This window comes from Ranitomeya variabilis, chromosome 6, assembly GCF_051348905.1.
Source record: "Ranitomeya variabilis isolate aRanVar5 chromosome 6, aRanVar5.hap1, whole genome shotgun sequence".
NCBI lineage: Eukaryota > Metazoa > Chordata > Amphibia > Anura > Dendrobatidae > Ranitomeya > Ranitomeya variabilis.
In genome coordinates this window covers 7,283,399-7,304,868 of record NC_135237.1, presented here as the reverse complement: position 1 = coordinate 7,304,868, position 21,470 = coordinate 7,283,399, and the positions used below count along the sequence as shown (strand labels likewise).

The window sequence follows — 21,470 nt, the reverse complement described above, 5'->3', positions numbered from 1 at the left end:
TAACTGCCATACATTAGTAATCCATCTACGTATAACCACCATACATTACTAATCCATATACGTATAACTGCCATACATTACTAATCCATATAAGTATAACTGCCATACATTTCTAATCTATACCCATATAACTGCCATACATTACTAATCCATCCACGTATAACCATACATTACTAATCCATATACGTATAACTGCCATACATTACTAATCCATATACGTATAACTGCCATACATTAGTAATCCATATACGTATAACTGCCATACATTACTAATCCATCCACGTATAACTGCCATACATTACCAATCCATCTACTATATAATTGTCTAAGGGTCACTTCCATCTGTCTGTCTCGGATATTCATTGGTCGCGGCCTCTGTCTGTCATGGAAATCCAAGTCGCTGATTAGTCGTGGCAAAACGGCCACGACCAATCAGCGACGGGCACAGTCCGGTGGCAAAATGGCTGCTCCTTGCTCCCCGCAGTCAGTGCCTGACGCCCGCACCATTCTCCCCTCCAGTCAGTGCTCACACAGGGTTAATGGCAGCGGTAACAGACCCGCGTTATGCCGCGGGTAACGCACTCAGTTACCGCTGCTATTAACCCTGTGTGTGCCCAACGTTTTACTATTGATGCTGCCTATGCAGCATCAATAGTAAAAAAAAATGTAATGTTAAAAATAATAAAAAAAACAAAAAACCTGCTATTCTCACCCTCCGTAGTCCGCCGAGCCGCACGCGGCTGCCGCCATCTTCTGTTCCCAGAGATGCATTGCGAAATTACCCACAAGACATAGCGGTCTCGCGAGGCTTCGGTGGATCCCGGTGGGTGAGTATATAACTATTTTTTATTTTAATTATTTTTTTTTAACAGGGATATGGTGCTCACACTGCTAAATACTGCGTGGGCTGTGTGATATACTGCGGGGGCTGTGCTATATACTACATGGGCAGTGTTATATACTACGTGGGCTGTGCTATATACTACATGGGCTGTGTGATATACTGCGGGGGCTGTGTTATATACTACATGGGCAGTGTTATATACTGCAGGGGCTGTGCTATATACTACATGGGCTGTGTGATATACTGCGGGGGCTGTGTTATATACTACATGGGCAGTGTTATATACTGCAGGGGCTGTGTGATATACTGCGGGGACTGTGTTATATACTGCGGGGGCTGTGTTATATACTACATGGGCAGTGTTATATACTACGTGGGCTGTGCTATATACTACATGGGCTGTGTGATATACTGCGGGGGCTGTGTTATATACTACATGGGCAGTGTTATATACTGCAGGGGCTGTGCTATATACTACATGGGCTGTGTGATATACTGCGGGGGCTGTGTTATATACTACATGGGCAGTGTTATATACTGCAGGGGCTGTGCTATATACTACGTGCCCTGTGTTATATACTGCGTGGCCTGTGTTATATACTGTGTGGCGGCTATATACTGCGTGGGCTGTGTTATATAGTACATGGGCTGTGTTATATATAGTGTGTGGCCTGTATTAACGCATCGGGTATTCTAGAATATGTATGTATGTATATAGCAGCCACATAGTATATAGCACAGGCCACGTACTATTTGTCTGTTATATACTACATGCCTCCTATATACTATATGGCCTGTGCTATATACTATGTGGCTGCTATATACATACAGGGGTTGGACAAAATAATGGAAACAACTAACGTTTTGGCATCATAATCTTTGAACATGTTATAAACATGCAAACCGTGACATATGGTAATGTTTTGTAGTTGATTACTTGTGTTATGTGATACATATATGTAAATTAACTGTTTGTTTTGCATAATTGTAAGAACATTGATGAGAGCCTAATACCAATGGCAGACCTCTCAGATTTTCAGAGGCCAAATTGTTGGTGCTCGTATGGTAGGCACTAGTGTAACAGAAAGTGCCCGAATGCTTGGCGTGTCAAGAGGTACTGTCTCCAAAGTAATGACTGCATTTGAAAGAGAAGGAAAAACGTCCGCAGCAAAGCTCAGGTCCGGCCAAAAGTCAAAGTTGACTGAGAAACCGTCGGACTATAAAGCGAATTGTGAGAGAGGATCGCAAGACCACGGCTCCGAAAATAACTGCTGAGCTCAATGAACACCTACAGAACCCAGTTTCCACAAAAAATGTTCGCCGGGAGCCACACAAATCTGGATTCCACGGAAGAGCTGCAATTAGAAAACCGCTGCTCTCAATGACAAATGTTTCCAAGCGTTTAGAGTGGTGTAGAAACCTCCAGAATTGGTCCCTTGAGCAGTGGAAACATGTGATATTCTCAGACGAATCATCGTTTACCCAATTTCCGACCTCCGGCCGAGTGCACGTTTGGAGACAGTCGAAAGAAGCATTCCATCCAGACTGCGTTCTCCCAACCATAAAACATGGCGGAGGAGTGACTGCTCCAGTAAGGAGGGAAATAGGAGAGCAGGGCAGGCCAGACAGGTGCTGGTAGTGGGGGACTCAATTATTAGGGGAACAGATAGGGCAATCTGTCACAAAGACAGGGATCGTCGAACGGTGTGCTGCCTACCTGGCGCTCGGGTCCGACACATCGCTGATCGGGTGGACAGATTACTGGGAGGGGCTGGTGAGGACCCAGCGGTCATGGTGCACATTGGCACAAATGACAAAGTTAGAGGTAGGTGGAAGGTCCTTAAAGATGATTTCAGGGAATTAGGCTGCAAGCTGAAAGCAAGGACCTCCAACGTGGTATTTTCTGAAATACTGCCTGTACCACGTGCCACGCCAGAGAGGCAACGGGAGATTAGGGAGGTTAATAAGTGGCTCAAGAATTGGTGTAGGAAGGAGGGGTTTGGGTTCCTGCAGAACTGGGCCGACTTCTCAGTGGGCTACAGGCTCTACGCTAGGGACGGGCTGCACCTCACTAGGGAAGGTGCAGCTGTGCTGGGAGAGAAAATGGCTAGAAGGTTGGAGGAGTGTTTAAACTAGGGATTGGGGGGGAGGGTATTCATTTTATAGGAGGGGAAGATAGTGCAGATAGAGACCTGGGCACAAATAAGGAAGTTGGGGGTGGCGGTGGCATGGGGGGTGGGGTTAGAACAGTTAGTAATTTAAGAAAGAATAGAGGTACAGAGAGTAACATCAAGTGCATGTATACTAATGCCAGAAGCCTCGCCAACAAAATGGACGAATTAGAACTAATGTTGTTGGAGCATAATTATGACATGGTGGGGATATCTGAGACGTGGCTGGATGAGAGCCATGACTGGGCTGTTAACTTGCAGGGCTATAGCCTGTTCAGAAATGACCGTACAGATAAGCGAGGGGGGGGGGGGGTGTCTATATGTAAAATCGTCCTTAAAACCCATCCTGCGTGATAATATAGGTGAATCTAATGAAAATGTAGAGTCCCTGTGGGTGGAGATAAGGGGAGGGGGAAAAAATAATAAATTACTGATAGGGGTTTGTTATAAATCTCCAAAACTAATGGAAGCAATGGAGAATATCCTCGTAAAGCAAATAGATGAAGCTGCGACTCAAGGAGAAGTCATTATTATGGGGGACTTCAACTACCCTGAAATAGATTGGGGAACAGAAACCTGCAGTTCCAGTAAAGGTAATCGGGGTCTGACAACTATGAGAGACAATTACCTCTGACAACTGGTTCAGGACCCAACAAGGAGGGGGGCACTGCTAGACCTAATATTAACCAACAGGCCAGACCGCATATCAAATATAAGGGTTGGGGGTCACTGGGGGAATAGTGATCACAAAATAATAAGTTTTCATGTAACCTTTAATAAGATGGGTAGAAGGGGGGTGACAAGGACACTAAACTTCAGGAGGGCAAATTTCCAACGGATGAGAGAGGATCTTGGTGCAATTAACTGGGACAATATCCTGAGACATAAAAGTACACAAAGAAAATGGGAGACGTTTATTAGCATCCTGGATAGGACCTGTGCACAGTATATACCGTATGGGAATAAACATACTAGAAATAGGAGGAAACCAATATGGCTAAATAGAGCTGTAAGGGGCGCAATAAGGGACAAAAAGAAAGCATTTAGAGAATTAAAGGAAGTAGGTAGTGAGGAGGCATTAAATAAATACAGAAAATTACATAAATTCTGTAAAAAGCAAATCAAGGCAGCAAAGATTGAGACAGAGAGACTCATTGCCAGAGAGAGGAAAAAACAATCCCAAAATACTCTACATAAATAGTAAGAAACTAAAAAATGATAGTGTTGGCCCCCTTAAAAACAGTCTGGGGGAAATGGTGGATGAGGATGAGGAAAAAGCCAATCTGCTAAATGACTTTTTTTCATCAGTATTTACAAAAGAAAATCCCATGGCGACAATATGATCAGTGATAACAAAAATTCCCCATTAAATGTCACCTGCTTAACCCAGCAGGAAGTACGGCGGCGTCTAAAAATAACTAAAATTGACAAATCTCCGGGCCCGGATGGGATACACCCCCGAGGACTGCAGGAATTAAGTACAGTCATTGATAGACCATTATTTTTAATCTTTAAAGAGTCCATAATAACAGGGTCTGTACCACAGGACTGGCGTATAGCAAATGTGGGGCCAATATTCAAAAAAGGGGCAAAAACTGAACTCGGTAATTATAGGCCAGTAAGCTTAACCTCTACTGTGGGTAAAATCCCGGAGGGCATTCTAAGGGATGCTATACTGGAGTATCTGAAGAGGAATAACCTCATGACCCAGTATCAGCACGGGTTTACTAGGGACCGCTCATGTCAGACTAATTTGATCAGCTTCTATGAAGAGGTAAGTTCCGGACTGGACCAAGGGAGCCCAGTGGACGTAGTATATATGGACTTTTCAAAAGCTTTTGATACGGTGCCACATAAAAGGTTGTTACATAAAATGAGAGTAATGGGGATAGGGCAGGGGTCGGGAACCTATGGCTCGCGAGCCAGATATGGCTCTTTTGATGGCCGTATCTGGCTCGCAGACAGCCTGTGGCGTAGGAAGGGGGGGGCGGGGGGGCGGGCCGCCCCGGGCGGCACAATGCGGGGGGCGGCACAATGCGGGGGGCGGGTCGCCGGCGGCGCAGAATTTACCTGTTCGCATCTCGGCTTCAGAAAAATGGCCGCCGCGATCTCCATCTGCGCATGCGCGGCATCCCGCGGCCATTTTCCTGAAGCCCCAGGCAGCAGAGCGCTCCACCTGCGCACGCGCGGCCTCAGGAAGATGGCCGCCCCCACCGATAACCAGACAGAGCAGGATCGCGGTCAGGCAAAACTTGTTTTTTTTTTTTTTTTATTGAGAGCGGCGATCAGGGGGGGGGGGGGGGGGGCCCAGGGCAGAAAGCTGGACACAGGGGGGCAGAAAGCTGGACACAGGGGGGCAGAAAGCTGGACACAGGGGGGCACAAAGCTGGACACTGGGGGGCACAAAGCTGGACACTGGGGGGCACAAAGCTGGACACAGGGGGGGCAGAAAGCTGGACACAGGGGGGCAGAAAGCTGGACACAGGGGGGCAGAAAGCTGGACACAGGGGGGCAGAAGGGACATTGGGGCAGAACGCTGGACACGAGGGCAGAACGCTGGACACGGGGGCAGAATGCTGGACACGGGGGCAGAACGCTGGACACGGGGGCAGAACGCTGGACACGGGGGCAGAACGCTGGACACGGGGGCAGAACGCTGGACACGGGGGCAGAACGCTGGACACTGGGGCAGAAAGCTGGACACTGGGGCAGAAAGCTGGACACTGGGGCAGAACGCTGGACACTGAGGCAGAACGCTGGACACTGGGGCAGAACGCTGGACACTGAGGCAGAAAGCTGGACACTGGGGCAGAAAGCTGGACACTGGGGCAGAACGCTGGACACTGGGGCAGAACGCTGGACACTGGGGCAGAACGCTGGACACTGAGGCAGAAAGCTGGACACTGGGGCAGAACGCTGGACACTGGGGCAGAACGCTGGACATTGGGGCAGAACGCTGGACACGGGGGCAGAACGCTGGACACGGGGGCAAAACGCTGGACACGGGGGCAGAACGCTGGACACGGGGGCAGAACGCTGGACACGGGGGCAGAACGCTGGACACAGGAGCAGAAAACTGGACACAGGGGCAGAAAGCTGGACACAGGGGCAGAAAGCTGGACATGGGCAGAAAGCTGGACACGGGCAGAAAGCTGGACACGGGGGCAGAACGCTGGACACAGGGGCAGAACGCTGGACACTGGGGCAGAACGCTGGACATTGGGGCAGAACGCTGGACACTGATGCAGAAAGCTGGACATTGGGGCAGAACGCTGGACTTTGGAGCAGAACGCTGGACACAGGAGCAGAAAACTGGACACAGGGGCAGAAAGCTGGACACAGGGGCAGAAAGCTGGACACGGGCAGAATGCTTGACACAGGGGCAGAATGGAGAAACGGGGCATGATTGGAGACACGGGGCAGGATGACAGACATGGCGTCATGACTGGAGACACTGGAGGCAGGATTGGAGACAGATGGGGCAGGATCATGGGGCAGGATGGATACGATGCAGATAGATGGGGCAGGATGGGAAGATCATATGGGGCAGGATGGATACTCATGAGGGCAGGATGGGAGAACATATGGCTGAAGCCAGGAATGAGACACACGGGGGCCAGGATGGCGAATATTATTACCACAGGGGCTAATTAAGGGATATTATTACTGCAGGGATGTATTTATTTTATTTTTTGAGTATACTGTTTTAAATGGAGGGGCGGTCCTATTACTGTGTACAGTGACACTATGTCGCCTTCTTCATGTGGTGTAATGTAGAAGTTGGGAAAATTAAGTAATGTGTTCTGCAAGTGGAACTCGTGATAACTGTGTTATTTCCTGCAGAGACGAGTCCTGGCTGGATGAAGTGATGGCGGTCTGTGCGGGATGAAAGATGAAGGACTTCACTTAGAGACGTCACTGGTGAGTCAGTGTGTTACCTATACACTGTATACTATATACTCAGGTCCTGTGTATGTCACCGGTGATCACTGTATTACCTATACACAGACGCTGCATACTAAGTACAGATCTCCTGTGTATAATGTCACTTAGGGCTTGTTTCCACATGCGAGAAACACGTCCGTGTCTCGCATGTGGGAACCAAGTTCTGGCGTCGGCACTCCAGAGCGGAGTGTGCGGCCGCATAGGAACACATGGAGCTGCACAGCTCCGCTCCAATGTGCCGACGCCAGAACTTACGCTGGGTGTGCCTGCTTGTATGTACCACTTTAAGTAGTAAATGCTTTAGTTCCCTATGGGTCTGAGCCTCTCTTTTTTGTTCATTTTCTGTAAGACCAACACTTTTAAAAGGGCCACTGACAGATACAATTGCTCCAGCGGTCACTTAGTACACAAAGGAGTGTTCCTCTCTGCTGCACTAAGCCACCGCTGGACCTAAACAATAATTCGCTGTAAAATAATAAAATAGATAATTGACATAACTGACAATGCGTTGTGTGACATGTCCAACATTCCAGCTTCTTTCTTCTGCGAATGCCTCAAAGCTGGCATTCTCTCAACATCAGGTGGGAAGAATGCCAGCTTCCAGTCATGCGCAGGAAAAAGAAGAAGCCAGACTGCTGGACTGATGTCATGCATCGCAAGCTCACAATGTAAGTTATTTATTTAATTTTTTTACTGCTAATTACCATTGTTTCAGTCCAGTTGTGGCTTTATACAGCAGGGAGGAGCATTCCTTGCTGTACTAAGTGAACATTGGAGCGATTGATCTGTCAATGGCCCTTTAAACATATTGTACGGCTCTCGCGGAATTATATTTCAAAATATGTGGCGTTTACGGCTCTCTTAGCCAAAAAGGTTCCTGACCCCTGGGATAGGGGAAAATATGTGCAAGTGGATTGACAGCTGGCTCAGGGATAGGAAACAAAGGGTGGTTATTAATGGAGCACACTCGGACTGGGTCACGGTTAGTAGTGGGGTACCACAGGGGTCAGTATTGGGCCCTCTTCTTTTTAACATATTTATTAATGACCTTGTAGGGGGCATTCAGAGTAGAATTTCAATATTTGCAGATGACACTAAACTCTGCAGGGTAATCAATACAGGGGAGGACAATTTTATATTACAGGATGATTTATGTAAACTAGAAGCTTGGGCTGATAAATGGCAAATGAGCTTTAATGGGGATAAATGTAAGGTCATGCACTTGGGTAGAAGTAATAAGATGTATAACTATGTGCTTAATTCTAAAACTCTGGGCAAAACCGTCAATGAAAAAGACCTGGGTGTATGGGTGGATGACAAACTCATATTCAGTGGCCAGTGTCAGGCAGCTGCTACAAAGGCAAATAAAATAATGGGATGCAGTAAAAGAGGCATAGATGCTCATGAGGAGAACATAATTTTACCTCTATACAAGTCACTAGTTCGACCACACTTAGAATACTGTGCACAGTTCTGGTCTCCGGTGTATAAGAAAGACATAGCTGAACTGGAGCGGGTGCAGAGAAGAGCGACCAAGGTTATTAGAGGACTGGGGGGTCTGCAATACCAAGATAGGTTATTACACTTGGGGCTATTTAGTTTGGAAAAACAAAGACTAAGGGGTGATCTTATGTTAATGTATAAATATATGAGGGGACAGTACAAAGACCTTTCTGATGATCTTTATAATCATAGACCTGAGACAGGGACAAGGGGGCATCCTCTACGTCTGGAGGAAAGAAGGTTTAAGCATAATAACAGACGCGGATTCTTTACTGTAAGAGCAGTGAGACTATGGAACTCTCTGCCGTATGATGTTGTAATGAGTGATTCATTAATTAAATTTAAGAGGGGACTGGATACCTTTCTGGAAAAGTATAATGTTACAGGGCATATACACTAGATTCCTTGATAAGGCGTTGATCCAGGGAACTAGTCTGATTGCCGTATGTGGAGTCGGGAAGGAATTTTTTTCCCCAATGTGGAGTTACTCTTACCACATGGGTTTTTTTGCCTTCCCCTGGATCAACATGTTAGGGCATGCTAGGCTATGGGTTGAACTAGATGGACTTAAAGTCTTCCTTCAACCTTAATAACTATGTAACTATGTAACCGTAAAACATGGTGGAGGTTCTGTGATGATCTGGGGTGCTAGTTCGTGGAGATCCGCCGGGCCAATGATATCCCTTCATGGAAGAATTAACAGCCGAGATTATTTAGGCATTTTGGGGCGACCAAGTGCATCCAATGATTCAAGCACTGTTCCCGGAGGGGAACGCCTTCTTTTAGGATGATAATGCACCAATTCATACAGCTAGAATCGTTAAACCATGGCACGAGGAACATTCTAATGAAGTTGAGCATCTCATCTGGCCCCCACAATCCCCAGAGCTCAACATTATTGAGCATTTATGGTCGATTTTAGAGATTCAAGTTAGACGTCGATTTCCGCCGCCATTGTTGCTCAAAGAACTGGAGGGTGTTGTAACTGGAGAATGGGCTAAAATTCCTTTGGAAACAATTCACACCTTGTATTAATCCATACCTCGGAGAATTGAGGCTGTAATCGCCGCAAAAGGTGGACCTACACCATATTAAACTAACTTTTGTTGATGTTTCCAGGTGTTTCCATTATTGTGTCTAACCCCTGTACATACATATTCTAGAATAACCGATACGTTAGAATCGGGCCACCATCTAGTATACGTATAACCACCATACATTACTGATCCATCCACGTATAACTGCCATACATTACTAATCCATATCCGTATAACTGCCATACATTACTAATCTATACCCGTATAACCACCATACATTACTAATCCATATACTTATAACCACCATACATTACTAATCTATACCCGTATAACCACCATACATTACTAATCCATATACTTATAACCACCATACATTACTGATCTATACCCGTATAACCACCATACATTACTAATCCATATACGTATAAACACCATACATTACTAATCCATATACGTATAACTGCCATACATTACTAATCCATATACGTATAACTGCCATACATTACTAATCTATACCCGTATAACTGCCATACATTACTAATCCATCCACGTATAACCACCATACATTACTAATCTATACCCGTATAACCACCATACATTACTAATCCATCCACGTATAACTGCCATACATTACTAATCCATCCACGTATAACCACCATACATTACTAATCCATATACATATAACCACCATACATTACTAATCCATATACTTATAACCACCATACATTACTAATCTATACCCGTATAACCACCATACATTACTAATCCATATACGTATAACTGCCATATATTACTAATCCATATACGTATAACCATACATTACTAATCCATATACTTATAACCACCATACATTACTAATCTATACCCGTATAACCACCATACATTACTAATCCATATACATATAACTGCCATATATTACTAATCCATATACGCTGAATGATTTAGAGCTACTAGCCTGCTTGATTACATGTGGGGATTCCCTAGCAGCCAGGCAACCCCCACATGTACTCAGCCTGGCTAATAGCTGTAAATCATGCAACTGCGGCGATGAAAACTAAATCTCCGAGCACTGACAAATACTCAGAGACCACCCGAGCGTGCTCAGGAAAACCCGAGCAAAGAGTATACTCGCTCATCACTAATTACTACTCCATCTCCATATAACTGCCATACATTACTAATTCATCCACATATAACTGCCATACATTACTAACCCACCCACATGTAACTGCCAGACATTACTAATCCATCTCCATATAACCGCCATACAATGCTAATCCATCCCTGTATAACTGCCAGACATTACTAATCTACCATTCTGGACCAGCCCCCACAGAGCAGACATGTATTGTTCGCGGTGATTTCTCAGTCGCACCCTTCACGATCAGCCGGGCAGAAGAGTACGCGGATCCCGAGGAGTTACTGATGTACGTGGAGTATTCGCCGGCGTCTTCCCGTGTCACATTAAGGATCTCCAGCGAGCGCACCTTCTTCTTATTGTTCACCAGGATCCTGTCTGAGGAGTGAAGAGGCTGCCCGTCCTTAAACCAGTACACCCGCGGGCGAGGAAGGCCTGCAGAGACATAGACATCATTAAATCACATGACGGCCCACCCATCATATCACTGATCATTAAATCCACATGAAGGCCCACCCATCATATCACTCATAACATCCACATGACGGCCCACCCATAGTATCACTCATCATTACATCCACATGACGGCCCACACATCGTATCACTCATCATTACATCCACATGACGGCCCACACATCGTATCACTCATCATTATATCCACATGACGGCCCACACATCGTATCACTCATAACATCCACATGATGGCCCACACATCGTATCACTCATCATTACATCCATATGACGGCCCACACATCGTATCACTCATCATTACATCCACATGACGGCCCACACACCGTATCACTCATCATTACATCCATATGACGGCCCACACATCGTATCACTCATCATTACATCCACATGACGGCCCACACACCGTATCGCTCATCATTACATCCACATGACGGCCCACACATCGTATCACTCATAACATCCACATGACGGCCCACACATCGTATCACTCATCATTACATCCACATGATGGCCCACACATCGTATCACTCATCATTACATCCACATGACGGCCCACACATCGTATCACTCATCATTACATCCACATGACGGCCCACACATCGTATCACTCATCATTACATCCACATGACGGCCCACACATCGTATCACTCATCATTACATCCACATGACGGCCCACACACCGTATCGCTCATCATTACATCCACATGACGGCCCACACATCGTATCACTCATAACATCCACATGACGGCCCACACATCGTATCACTCATCATTACATCCATATGATGGCCCACACATCGTATCACTCATCATTACATCCACATGACGGCCCACACATCGTATCACTCATCATTACATCCACATGACAGCCCACACATCGTATCACTCATCATTACATCCACATGACGGCCCACACATCGTATCACTCATAACATCCACATGACGGCCCACACATCGTATCACTCATCATTACATCCACATGATGGCCCACACATCGTATCACTCATCATTACATCCACATGACGGCCCACACATCGTATCACTCATCATTACATCCACATGACGGCCCACACATCGTATCACTCATAACATCCACATGATGGCCCACACATCGTATCACTCATCATTACATCCACATGACGGCCCACACATCATATCACTCATAACATCCACATGATGGCCCACACATCGTATCACTCATCATTACATCCACATGATGGCCCACACATCGTATCACTCATCATTACATCCACATGACGGCCCACACATCGTATCACTCATCATTACATCCACATGACGGCCCACACATCGTATCACTCATCATTACATCCACATGATGGCCCACACATCGTATCACTCATCATTACATCCACATGATGGCCCACACATCGTATCACTCATCATTACATCCACATGATGGCCCACACATCGTATCACTCATCATTACATCCACATGATGGCCCACACATCGTATCGCTCATCATTACATCCACATGACGGCCCACACATCATATCACTCACCATTTCATCCACATGACGGCCCACACATCGTATCACTCATAACATCCACATGATGGCCCACACATCGTATCACTCATCATTACATCCATATGACGGCCCACACATCGTATCACTCATCATTACATCCACATGACAGCCCACACATCGTATCACTCATCATTACATCCACATGACGGCCCACACATCGTATCACTCATCATTACATCCACATGACGGCCCACACATCGTATCACTCATCATTACATCCACATGACGGTCCACACATCGTATCACTCATCATTACATCCACATGATGGCCCACACATCGTATCACTCATCATTACATCCACATGATGGCCCACACATCGTATCACTCATCATTACACCCACATGACGGCCCACACATCGTATCACTCATCGTTACATCCACATGACGGTCCACACATCGTATCACTCATCATTACATCCACATGACGGCCCACACATCGTATCACTCATCATTACATCCACATGACGGCCCACACATCGTATCACTCATCATTACATCCACATGACGGCCCACACATCGTATCACTCATCATTACATCCACATGACGGCCCACACATCGTATCACTCATCATTACATCCACATGACGGCCCACACATCGTATCACTCATCATTACATCCACATGACGGCCCACACATCGTATCACTCATCATTACATCCACATGATGGCCCACACATCGTATCACTCATCAATATATCCACATGATGGCCCACACATCGTATCACTCATCATTACATCCACATGGCGGCCCACACATCGTATCACTCATCATTACATCCACATGACGGCCCACACATCGTATCACTCATCATTACATCCACATGACGGCCCACACATCGTATCACTCATCATTACATCCACATGGCGGCCCACACATCGTATCACTCATCATTACATCCACATGACGGCCCACACATCGTATCACTCATCATTACATCCACATGACGGCCCACACATCGTATCACTCATCATTACATCCACATGATGGCCCACACATCGTATCACTCATTATTACATCCACATGATGGCCCACACATCGTATCACTCATAACATCCACATGATGGCCCACACATCGTATCACTAATAACATCCACATGACGGCCCACACATCGTATAACTCATAACATCCACATGACGGCCCACACATCGTATCACTCATCATTACATCCACATGACGGCCCACACATCGTATCACTCATCATTACATCCACATGACGGCCCACACATCGTATCGCTCATCATTACATCCACATGACGGCCCACACATCGTATCGCTCATCATTACATCCACATGACGGCCCACACATCGTATCACTCATCATTACATCCACATGACGGCCCACACATCGTATCACTCATCATTACATCCACATGACGGCCCACACATCGTATCACTCATCATTACATCCACATGACGGCCCACACATCGTATCACTCATCATTACATCCACATGACGGCCCACACATCGTATCACTCATCATTACATCCACATGACGGCCCACACATCGTATCACTCATCATTACATCCACATGACGGCCCACACATCGTATCACTCATCATTACATCCACATGACGGCCCACACATCGTATCACTCATCATTACATCCACATGACGGCCCACACATCGTATCACTCATCATTACATCCACATGACGGCCCACACATCGTATCACTCATCATTACATCCACATGACGGCCCACACATCGTATCACTCATCATTACATCCACATGACGGCCCACACATCGTATCACTCATCATTACATCCACATGACGGCCCACACATCGTATCACTCATCATTACATCCACATGACGGCCCACCCATAGTATCACTCATCATTACATCCCCATGACGGCCCACACATCGTATCACTCATCATTACATCCACATGATGGCCCACACATCGTATCACTCATCATTACATCCACATGACGGCCCACACATCGTATCACTCATCATTACATCCACATGACGGCCCACACATCGTATCACTCATCATTACATCCACATGACGGCCCACACATCGTATCACTCATCATTACATCCACATGACGGTCCACACATCGTATCACTCATCATTACATCCACATGACGGCCCACACATCGTATCACTCATCATTACATCCACATGACGGCCCACACATCGTATCACTCATCATTACATCCACATGACGGCCCACACATCGTATCACTCATCATTACATCCACATGACGGCCCACACATCGTATCACTCATCATTACATCCACATGACGGCCCACACATCGTATCACTCATCATTACATCCACATGACGGCCCACACATCGTATCACTCATCATTACATCCACATGACGGCCCACACATCGTATCACTCATCATTACATCCACATGACGGCCCACACATCGTATCACTCATCATTACATCCACATGACGGCCCACACATCGTATCACTCATCATTACATCCACATGACGGCCCACACATCGTATCACTCATCATTACATCCACATGACGGCCCACACATCGTATCACTCATCATTACATCCACATGACGGCCCACACATCGTATCACTCATCATTACATCCACATGACGGCCCACCCATAGTATCACTCATCATTACATCCCCATGACGGCCCACACATCGTATCACTCATCATTACATCCACATGATGGCCCACACATCGTATCACTCATCATTACATCCACATGACGGCCCACACATCGTATCACTCATCATTACATCCACATGACGGCCCACACATCGTATCACTCATCATTACATCCACATGGCGGCCCACACATCGTATCACTCATCATTACATCCACATGATGGCCCACACATCGTATCACTCATCATTACATCCACATGACGGCCCACACATCGTATCACTCATCATTACATCCACATGACGGCCCACCCATAGTATCACTCATCATTACATCCACATGACGGCCCACACATCGTATCACTCATCATTACATCCACATGACGGTCCACACATCGTATCACTCATCATTACATCCACATGACGGCCCACACATCGTATCACTCATCATTACATCCACATGATGGCCCACACATCGTATCACTCATCATTACATCCACATGACGGCCCACCCATAGTATCACTCATCATTACATCCACATGACGGCCCACACATCGTATCACTCATCATTACATCCACATGACGGTCCACACATCGTATCACTCATCATTACATCCACATGACGGCCCACACATCGTATCACTCATCATTACATCCACATGATGGCCCACACATAGTATCACTCATCATTACATCCACATGATGGCCCACACATAGTATCACTCATCATTACATCCACATGATGGCCCACACATCGTATCACTCATCATTACATCCACATGACGGCCCACACATCGTATCACTCATCATTACATCCACATGACGGCCCACACATCGTATCACTCATCATTACATCCACATGACAGCCCACACATCGTATCACTCATCATTACATCCCCATGACGGCCCACACATCGTATCACTCATCATTACATCCACATGACGGCCCACACATCGTGTCACTCATCATTACATCCACATGATGGCCCACACATAGTATCACTCATCATTACATCCCCATGACGGCCCACACATCGTATCACTCATCATTACATCCACATGATGGCCCACACATCGTATCACTCATCATTACATCCACATGACGGCCCACACATCGTATCACTCATCATTACATCCACATGACGGCCCACACATCGTGTCACTCATCATTACATCCACATGGCGGCCCACACATCGTATCACTCATCATTACATCCACATGACGGCCCACACATCGTATCACTCATCATTACATCCACATGACAGCCCACACATCGTATCACTCATCATTACATCCCCATGACGGCCCACACATCGTATCACTCATCATTACATCCACATGACGGCCCACACATCGTATCACTCATCATTACATCCACATGATGGCCCACACATCGTATCAGTCATCATTACATCCACATGACGGCCCACACATCGTATCACTCATCATTACATCCACATGACGGCCCACACATCGTGTCATTCTTTTCAGGCAGGAATGTTGTTCAGTTACAAGGAAGGTTAGAGCGATAAGATATGAAGTAAGGAAGAAAGAGAAACTGACATAACAGGTAAACACTCGGGCGCCGCTGATCTCTTCTGTCCTCCAGCTGCAGATACCGAATCCTGAAAACATCTCTGTGGCACAGAAGAAGTGTTGGCCGTGTTACCTTTCACTTTGATCTGGAATCTTGCGATAGGGGTCCCGGGGGCCACCAGAACATCGCTGAGCTCCTCCAGGATCTGCGGCAGCTGCTCCAGCTCTGAGGCCGATTCCAGGCTCTCCTGCTCCCTGCAAAAGGGAGAGGGAACGCATCACTGCCAACACAATGTGCTGAGAGAGAGCGCAGCTCTGGAGGTGACTGGAGACATTATGTAATAGGATAATAGTGACCACAGCTCTGGATGTGACTGGAGGATAAGACACGATGTAATTGCAGAATTGTGACTGCAGCTCTAGAGGTGAGTGGAGGATAAGACACGATGTAACAGCAGAATAGTGACTGCAGCTCTGGAGGTGACTGGAGGATAAGACATGATGTAATAGGATAATAGTGACCACAGCTCTGGAGGTGACTGGAGGATAAGACATGATGTAATTTCATCCTGCAGTAATAATCTGATTGTCAGAACCACTAGATGTCGATCTACACACTAATCTCTTCTCCGCAGGACAGACTCCCTTTCTTAGGCCTTCTTCACATGCTCTTCTGATTCCTGTACTGAAAAACTGCTGAGATCTGTAGTCCGTATGTCTGTGTGTGACCTTCATGAGCCACCACTTTATCCGTTTGCTGTCTGTGTGTCACATTGATGTGGCATCTGTGAGACACGTAGCGGCACTGGTGAAAAGCGGTACAGTTCACGCTGTTCCCAAGCGCCAGCTGCTGAGATCAGCGCGACCATGCGACAATGATGAGAGTTGTACTCAACACCTGCTATGTACATCGTGTGTAAAATAAATTATTTTTAAAAAATGGCGTAAGCTCTCATGTACTTTTTTAACCAGCAGAGGGAAAGCCTCCGGGCCTGATATTAATAATCTGGGAAAAGGGCCATAAATGCTCCCAGGCTATTAATATACTGTAGGCTCACAGCTGTTTGCTTAGTCTTTACTGGTTATTATAGGGGAGACCCCAAAAAAATATTATCGTGGGGTCCTCCTTATAATCAAAAACAAGCAAAGGCTAAACAGACAGATGCGGGCTGATATTACTAGCCTGAAAGAGGTTGATGTCACCTTTGTAATGGCAGCTGATTAAGTCCAGAGGTTAGTAATGGAGAGGGATCTAAATTCTTTCGCAAATTAGAAAATCTACAGCTGACATCCTGCCTGTATACATGTGAGAGGTTATCAGCCCCGCCCCCGGTGATGACATCACTGATATAATGATGAGACCACGCCCCTTATACTCCAGCCCCGCCCCCTCATCTATCACCGCTGACAACCTGCCTGTATACATGTGAGAGGTTATCAGCCCCGCCCCGGTGATGACATCACTGATATAATGATGAGACCACGCCCCTTATACTCCAGCCCCGCCCCCTCATCTATCACCGCTGACAACCTGCCTGTATACATGTGAGAGGTTATCAGCCCCGCCCCCGGTGATGACATCACTGATATAATGATGAGACCATGCCCCTTATACTCCAGCCCCGCCCCCTCATCTATCACCGCTGACAACCTGCCTGTATACATGTGAGAGGTTATCAGCCCCGCCCCGGTGATGACATCACTGATATAATGATGAGACCACGCCCCTTATACTCCAGCCCCGCCCCCTCATCTATCACCGCTGACAACCTGCCTGTATACATGTGAGAGGTTATCAGCCCCGCCCCCGGTGATGACATCACTGATATAATGATGAGACCATGCCCCTTATACTCCAGCCCCGCCCCCTCATCTATCACCGCTGACAACCTGCCTGTATACATGTGAGAGGTTATCGGCCCCGCCCCCAGTGATGACATCACTGATATAATGATGAGACCACGCCCCTTATACTCCAGCCCCGCCCCTCATCTATCACTGCTGACAACCTGCCTGTATACATGTGAGAGGTTATCAGCCCCGCCCCCGGTGATGACATCACTGATATAATGATGAGACCACGCCCCTTATACTCCAGCCCCGCCCCTCATCTATCACTGCTGACAACCTGCCTGTATACATGTGAGAGGTTATCGGCCCCACCCCCGGTGATGACATCACTGATATAATGATGAGACCACACCCATTATACTCCAGCCCCGCCCATCATATATCACCGCTGACAACCTGCCTGTATACATGTGAGAGGTTATCAGCCCCGCCCCCGGTGATGACATCACTGATATAATGATGAGACCACGCCCCTTATACTCCAGCCCCGCCCCTCATCTATCACCGCTGACAACCTGCCTGTATACATGTGAGAGGTTATCAGCCCCGCCCCCGGTGATGACATCACTGATATAATGATGAGACCACGCCCCTTATACTCCAGCCCCGCCCCTCATCTATCACTGCTGACAACCTGCCTGTATACATGTGAGAGGTTATCAGCCCCGCCCCCGGTGATGACATCACTGATATAATGATGAGACCACGCCCCTTATACTCCAGCCCCGCCCCTCATCTATCACTGCTGACAACCTGCCTGTATACATGTGAGAGGTTATCACCCCGCCCCCAGTGATGACATCACTGATATAATGATGAGACCACGCCCCTTATACTCCAGCCCCGCCCCTCATCTATCACCGCTGACAACCTGCCTGTACACATGTGAGAGGTTATCAGCCCCGCCCCCGGTGATGACATCACTGATATAATGATGAGACCACGCCCCTTATACTCCAGCCCCGCCCCTCATCTATCACCGCTGACAACCTGCCTGTATACATTATAATGATGAGACCACGCCCCTTATACTCCAGCCCCGCCCCTCATCTATCACCGCTGACAACCTGCCTGTATACATGTGAGAGGATATCAGCCCCGCCCCCGGTGATGACATCACTGATATAATGATATAATGAACTGAGGGTGCAGACAGCCGTAAGCAGTATATACATATATATAATGTTCTGCATAATATCTGCAAAAACCCTAGTCCATGCCCTCATCATCTCCCGCCTCGACTACTGTAACCTCCTGCTCTGTGGCCTCCCCTCTAACACTCTCGCACCCCTCCAATCTATTCTGAACTCAGCTGCCCGACTAATCCACCTGTCCCCCCGCTATTCCCCGGCCTCTCCCCTCTGTCAATCCCTTCACTGGCTCCCCATTGCCCAGAGACTCCAGTACAAAACCCTAACTATGACGTACAAAGCCATCCACAACCTGTCTCCTCCATACATCTGTGACCTCGTCTCCCGGTACTTTCCTGCACGCAACCTCCGATCCTCACAAGATCTCCTTCTCTACTCCCCTCTTATCTCCTCTTCCCACAATCGTATACAAGATTTCTCTCGCGTATCACCCCTACTCTGGAACCCTCTACCACAACACATCAGACTCTCGCCCACCATCGAAACCTTCAAAAAGAACCTGAAGACCCACCTCTTCCGACAAGCCTACAACCTGCAGTAACCACCAATCCACCAAACCACTGCACGACCAGCTCTATCCTCACCTACTGTATCCTCACCCATCCCTTGTAGATTGTGAGCCTTCGCGGGCAGGGTCCTCTCTCCTCCTGTACCAGTTATGACTTGTATTGTTCAAGATTATTGTACTTGTTTTTATTATGTATACCCCTCCTCACATGTAAAGCGCCATGGAATAAATGGCGCTATAATAATAAATAATAATAATAATAATTATATATATATATCATCACTGCGCCATTTCTCATGGCGTTACCTGGACGCGTATCCCTGGGCGCTGAAGTAAGATGACGTCTCGGTGGCCTCCGCTGTGTCATAGTCTGAACTGGTCACTAAAACACAGAGAATCAGACAAGAGTAAGCAGGTCAGTCAATAACAGACTCCTCAGGGGCGGGGCATATCTGCAATTGACCAATCATTTGATGAGGATAGAAGCCCTACAACTAGCATAATGTATAATATACAGCACAGAGTAGTAATGTAACATAATAATAACAGAACAGAATGTGATGTAATATTGCTGCTTACAAATCTGCTCACTGGGACAAAATATTGTCTCCTGCCATGGAGCTTCAGCTCACTGAACAGGACGGTACATCCCCCACAGGTCACAGCGCCTGAGCCCCTCTACAAAACACACATTATTTATCCTGTGGCTCCCTGATGGGTGGAGGATCCCTCACCGTTATCTCTACACTGCACCGTCTCTGGCGTCATTTGCTGGTATTCTTCGTGCAGGTGAAGTAGTTTTAGTGTAGTTTTGTGCTCATACTTACTATCCACCCGGAGCTCTGCCTTGGTGGAGGCCACTCCCATGCGGTTCTCAGCCAGACTCCTGTAGACACCCATGTCTGTGGGCACCACGGCAGTGATGATGAGCTGGTGACAGCCCTCCTGGTCCTCATTGATCATATAATGGTCGTCTTCTTCTATCACTTTTCCATCCTTGAACCAACGCACGGTCGGCATCGGTTTCCCAATCACAATGCAATCAAAGCTGACTGGATACCCGTCCTGCACCTCCTGATTCTGGAGCTCTGTGATAAAGATGGGGGCTAGAGAGAGAGAGACATTAATGTGTGTCATCATGACTGAGGTTGTCACAGCACCAACTATTACTGC

The 21,470-nt window shown here is 47.1% G+C and overlaps 1 protein-coding gene across 1 annotated transcript in view; it reads right to left on the bottom strand.

The window, feature by feature from the left end:
* The window catches only part of OBSCN (obscurin, cytoskeletal calmodulin and titin-interacting RhoGEF), an 860,705-nt gene that overhangs the window by 370,285 nt on the left and 468,950 nt on the right, over positions 1-21,470 (bottom strand). The window contains exons 65-68 of the mRNA XM_077269354.1: positions 21,125-21,403; positions 20,604-20,679; positions 16,921-17,042; positions 10,876-11,073 (exon numbers count right to left, since the gene is read on the bottom strand). Of these exons, the coding sequence (XP_077125469.1) occupies positions 10,876-11,073; positions 16,921-17,042; positions 20,604-20,679; positions 21,125-21,403 (675 nt within the window). The remainder of the gene's footprint in view (positions 1-10,875; positions 11,074-16,920; positions 17,043-20,603; positions 20,680-21,124; positions 21,404-21,470) is intronic.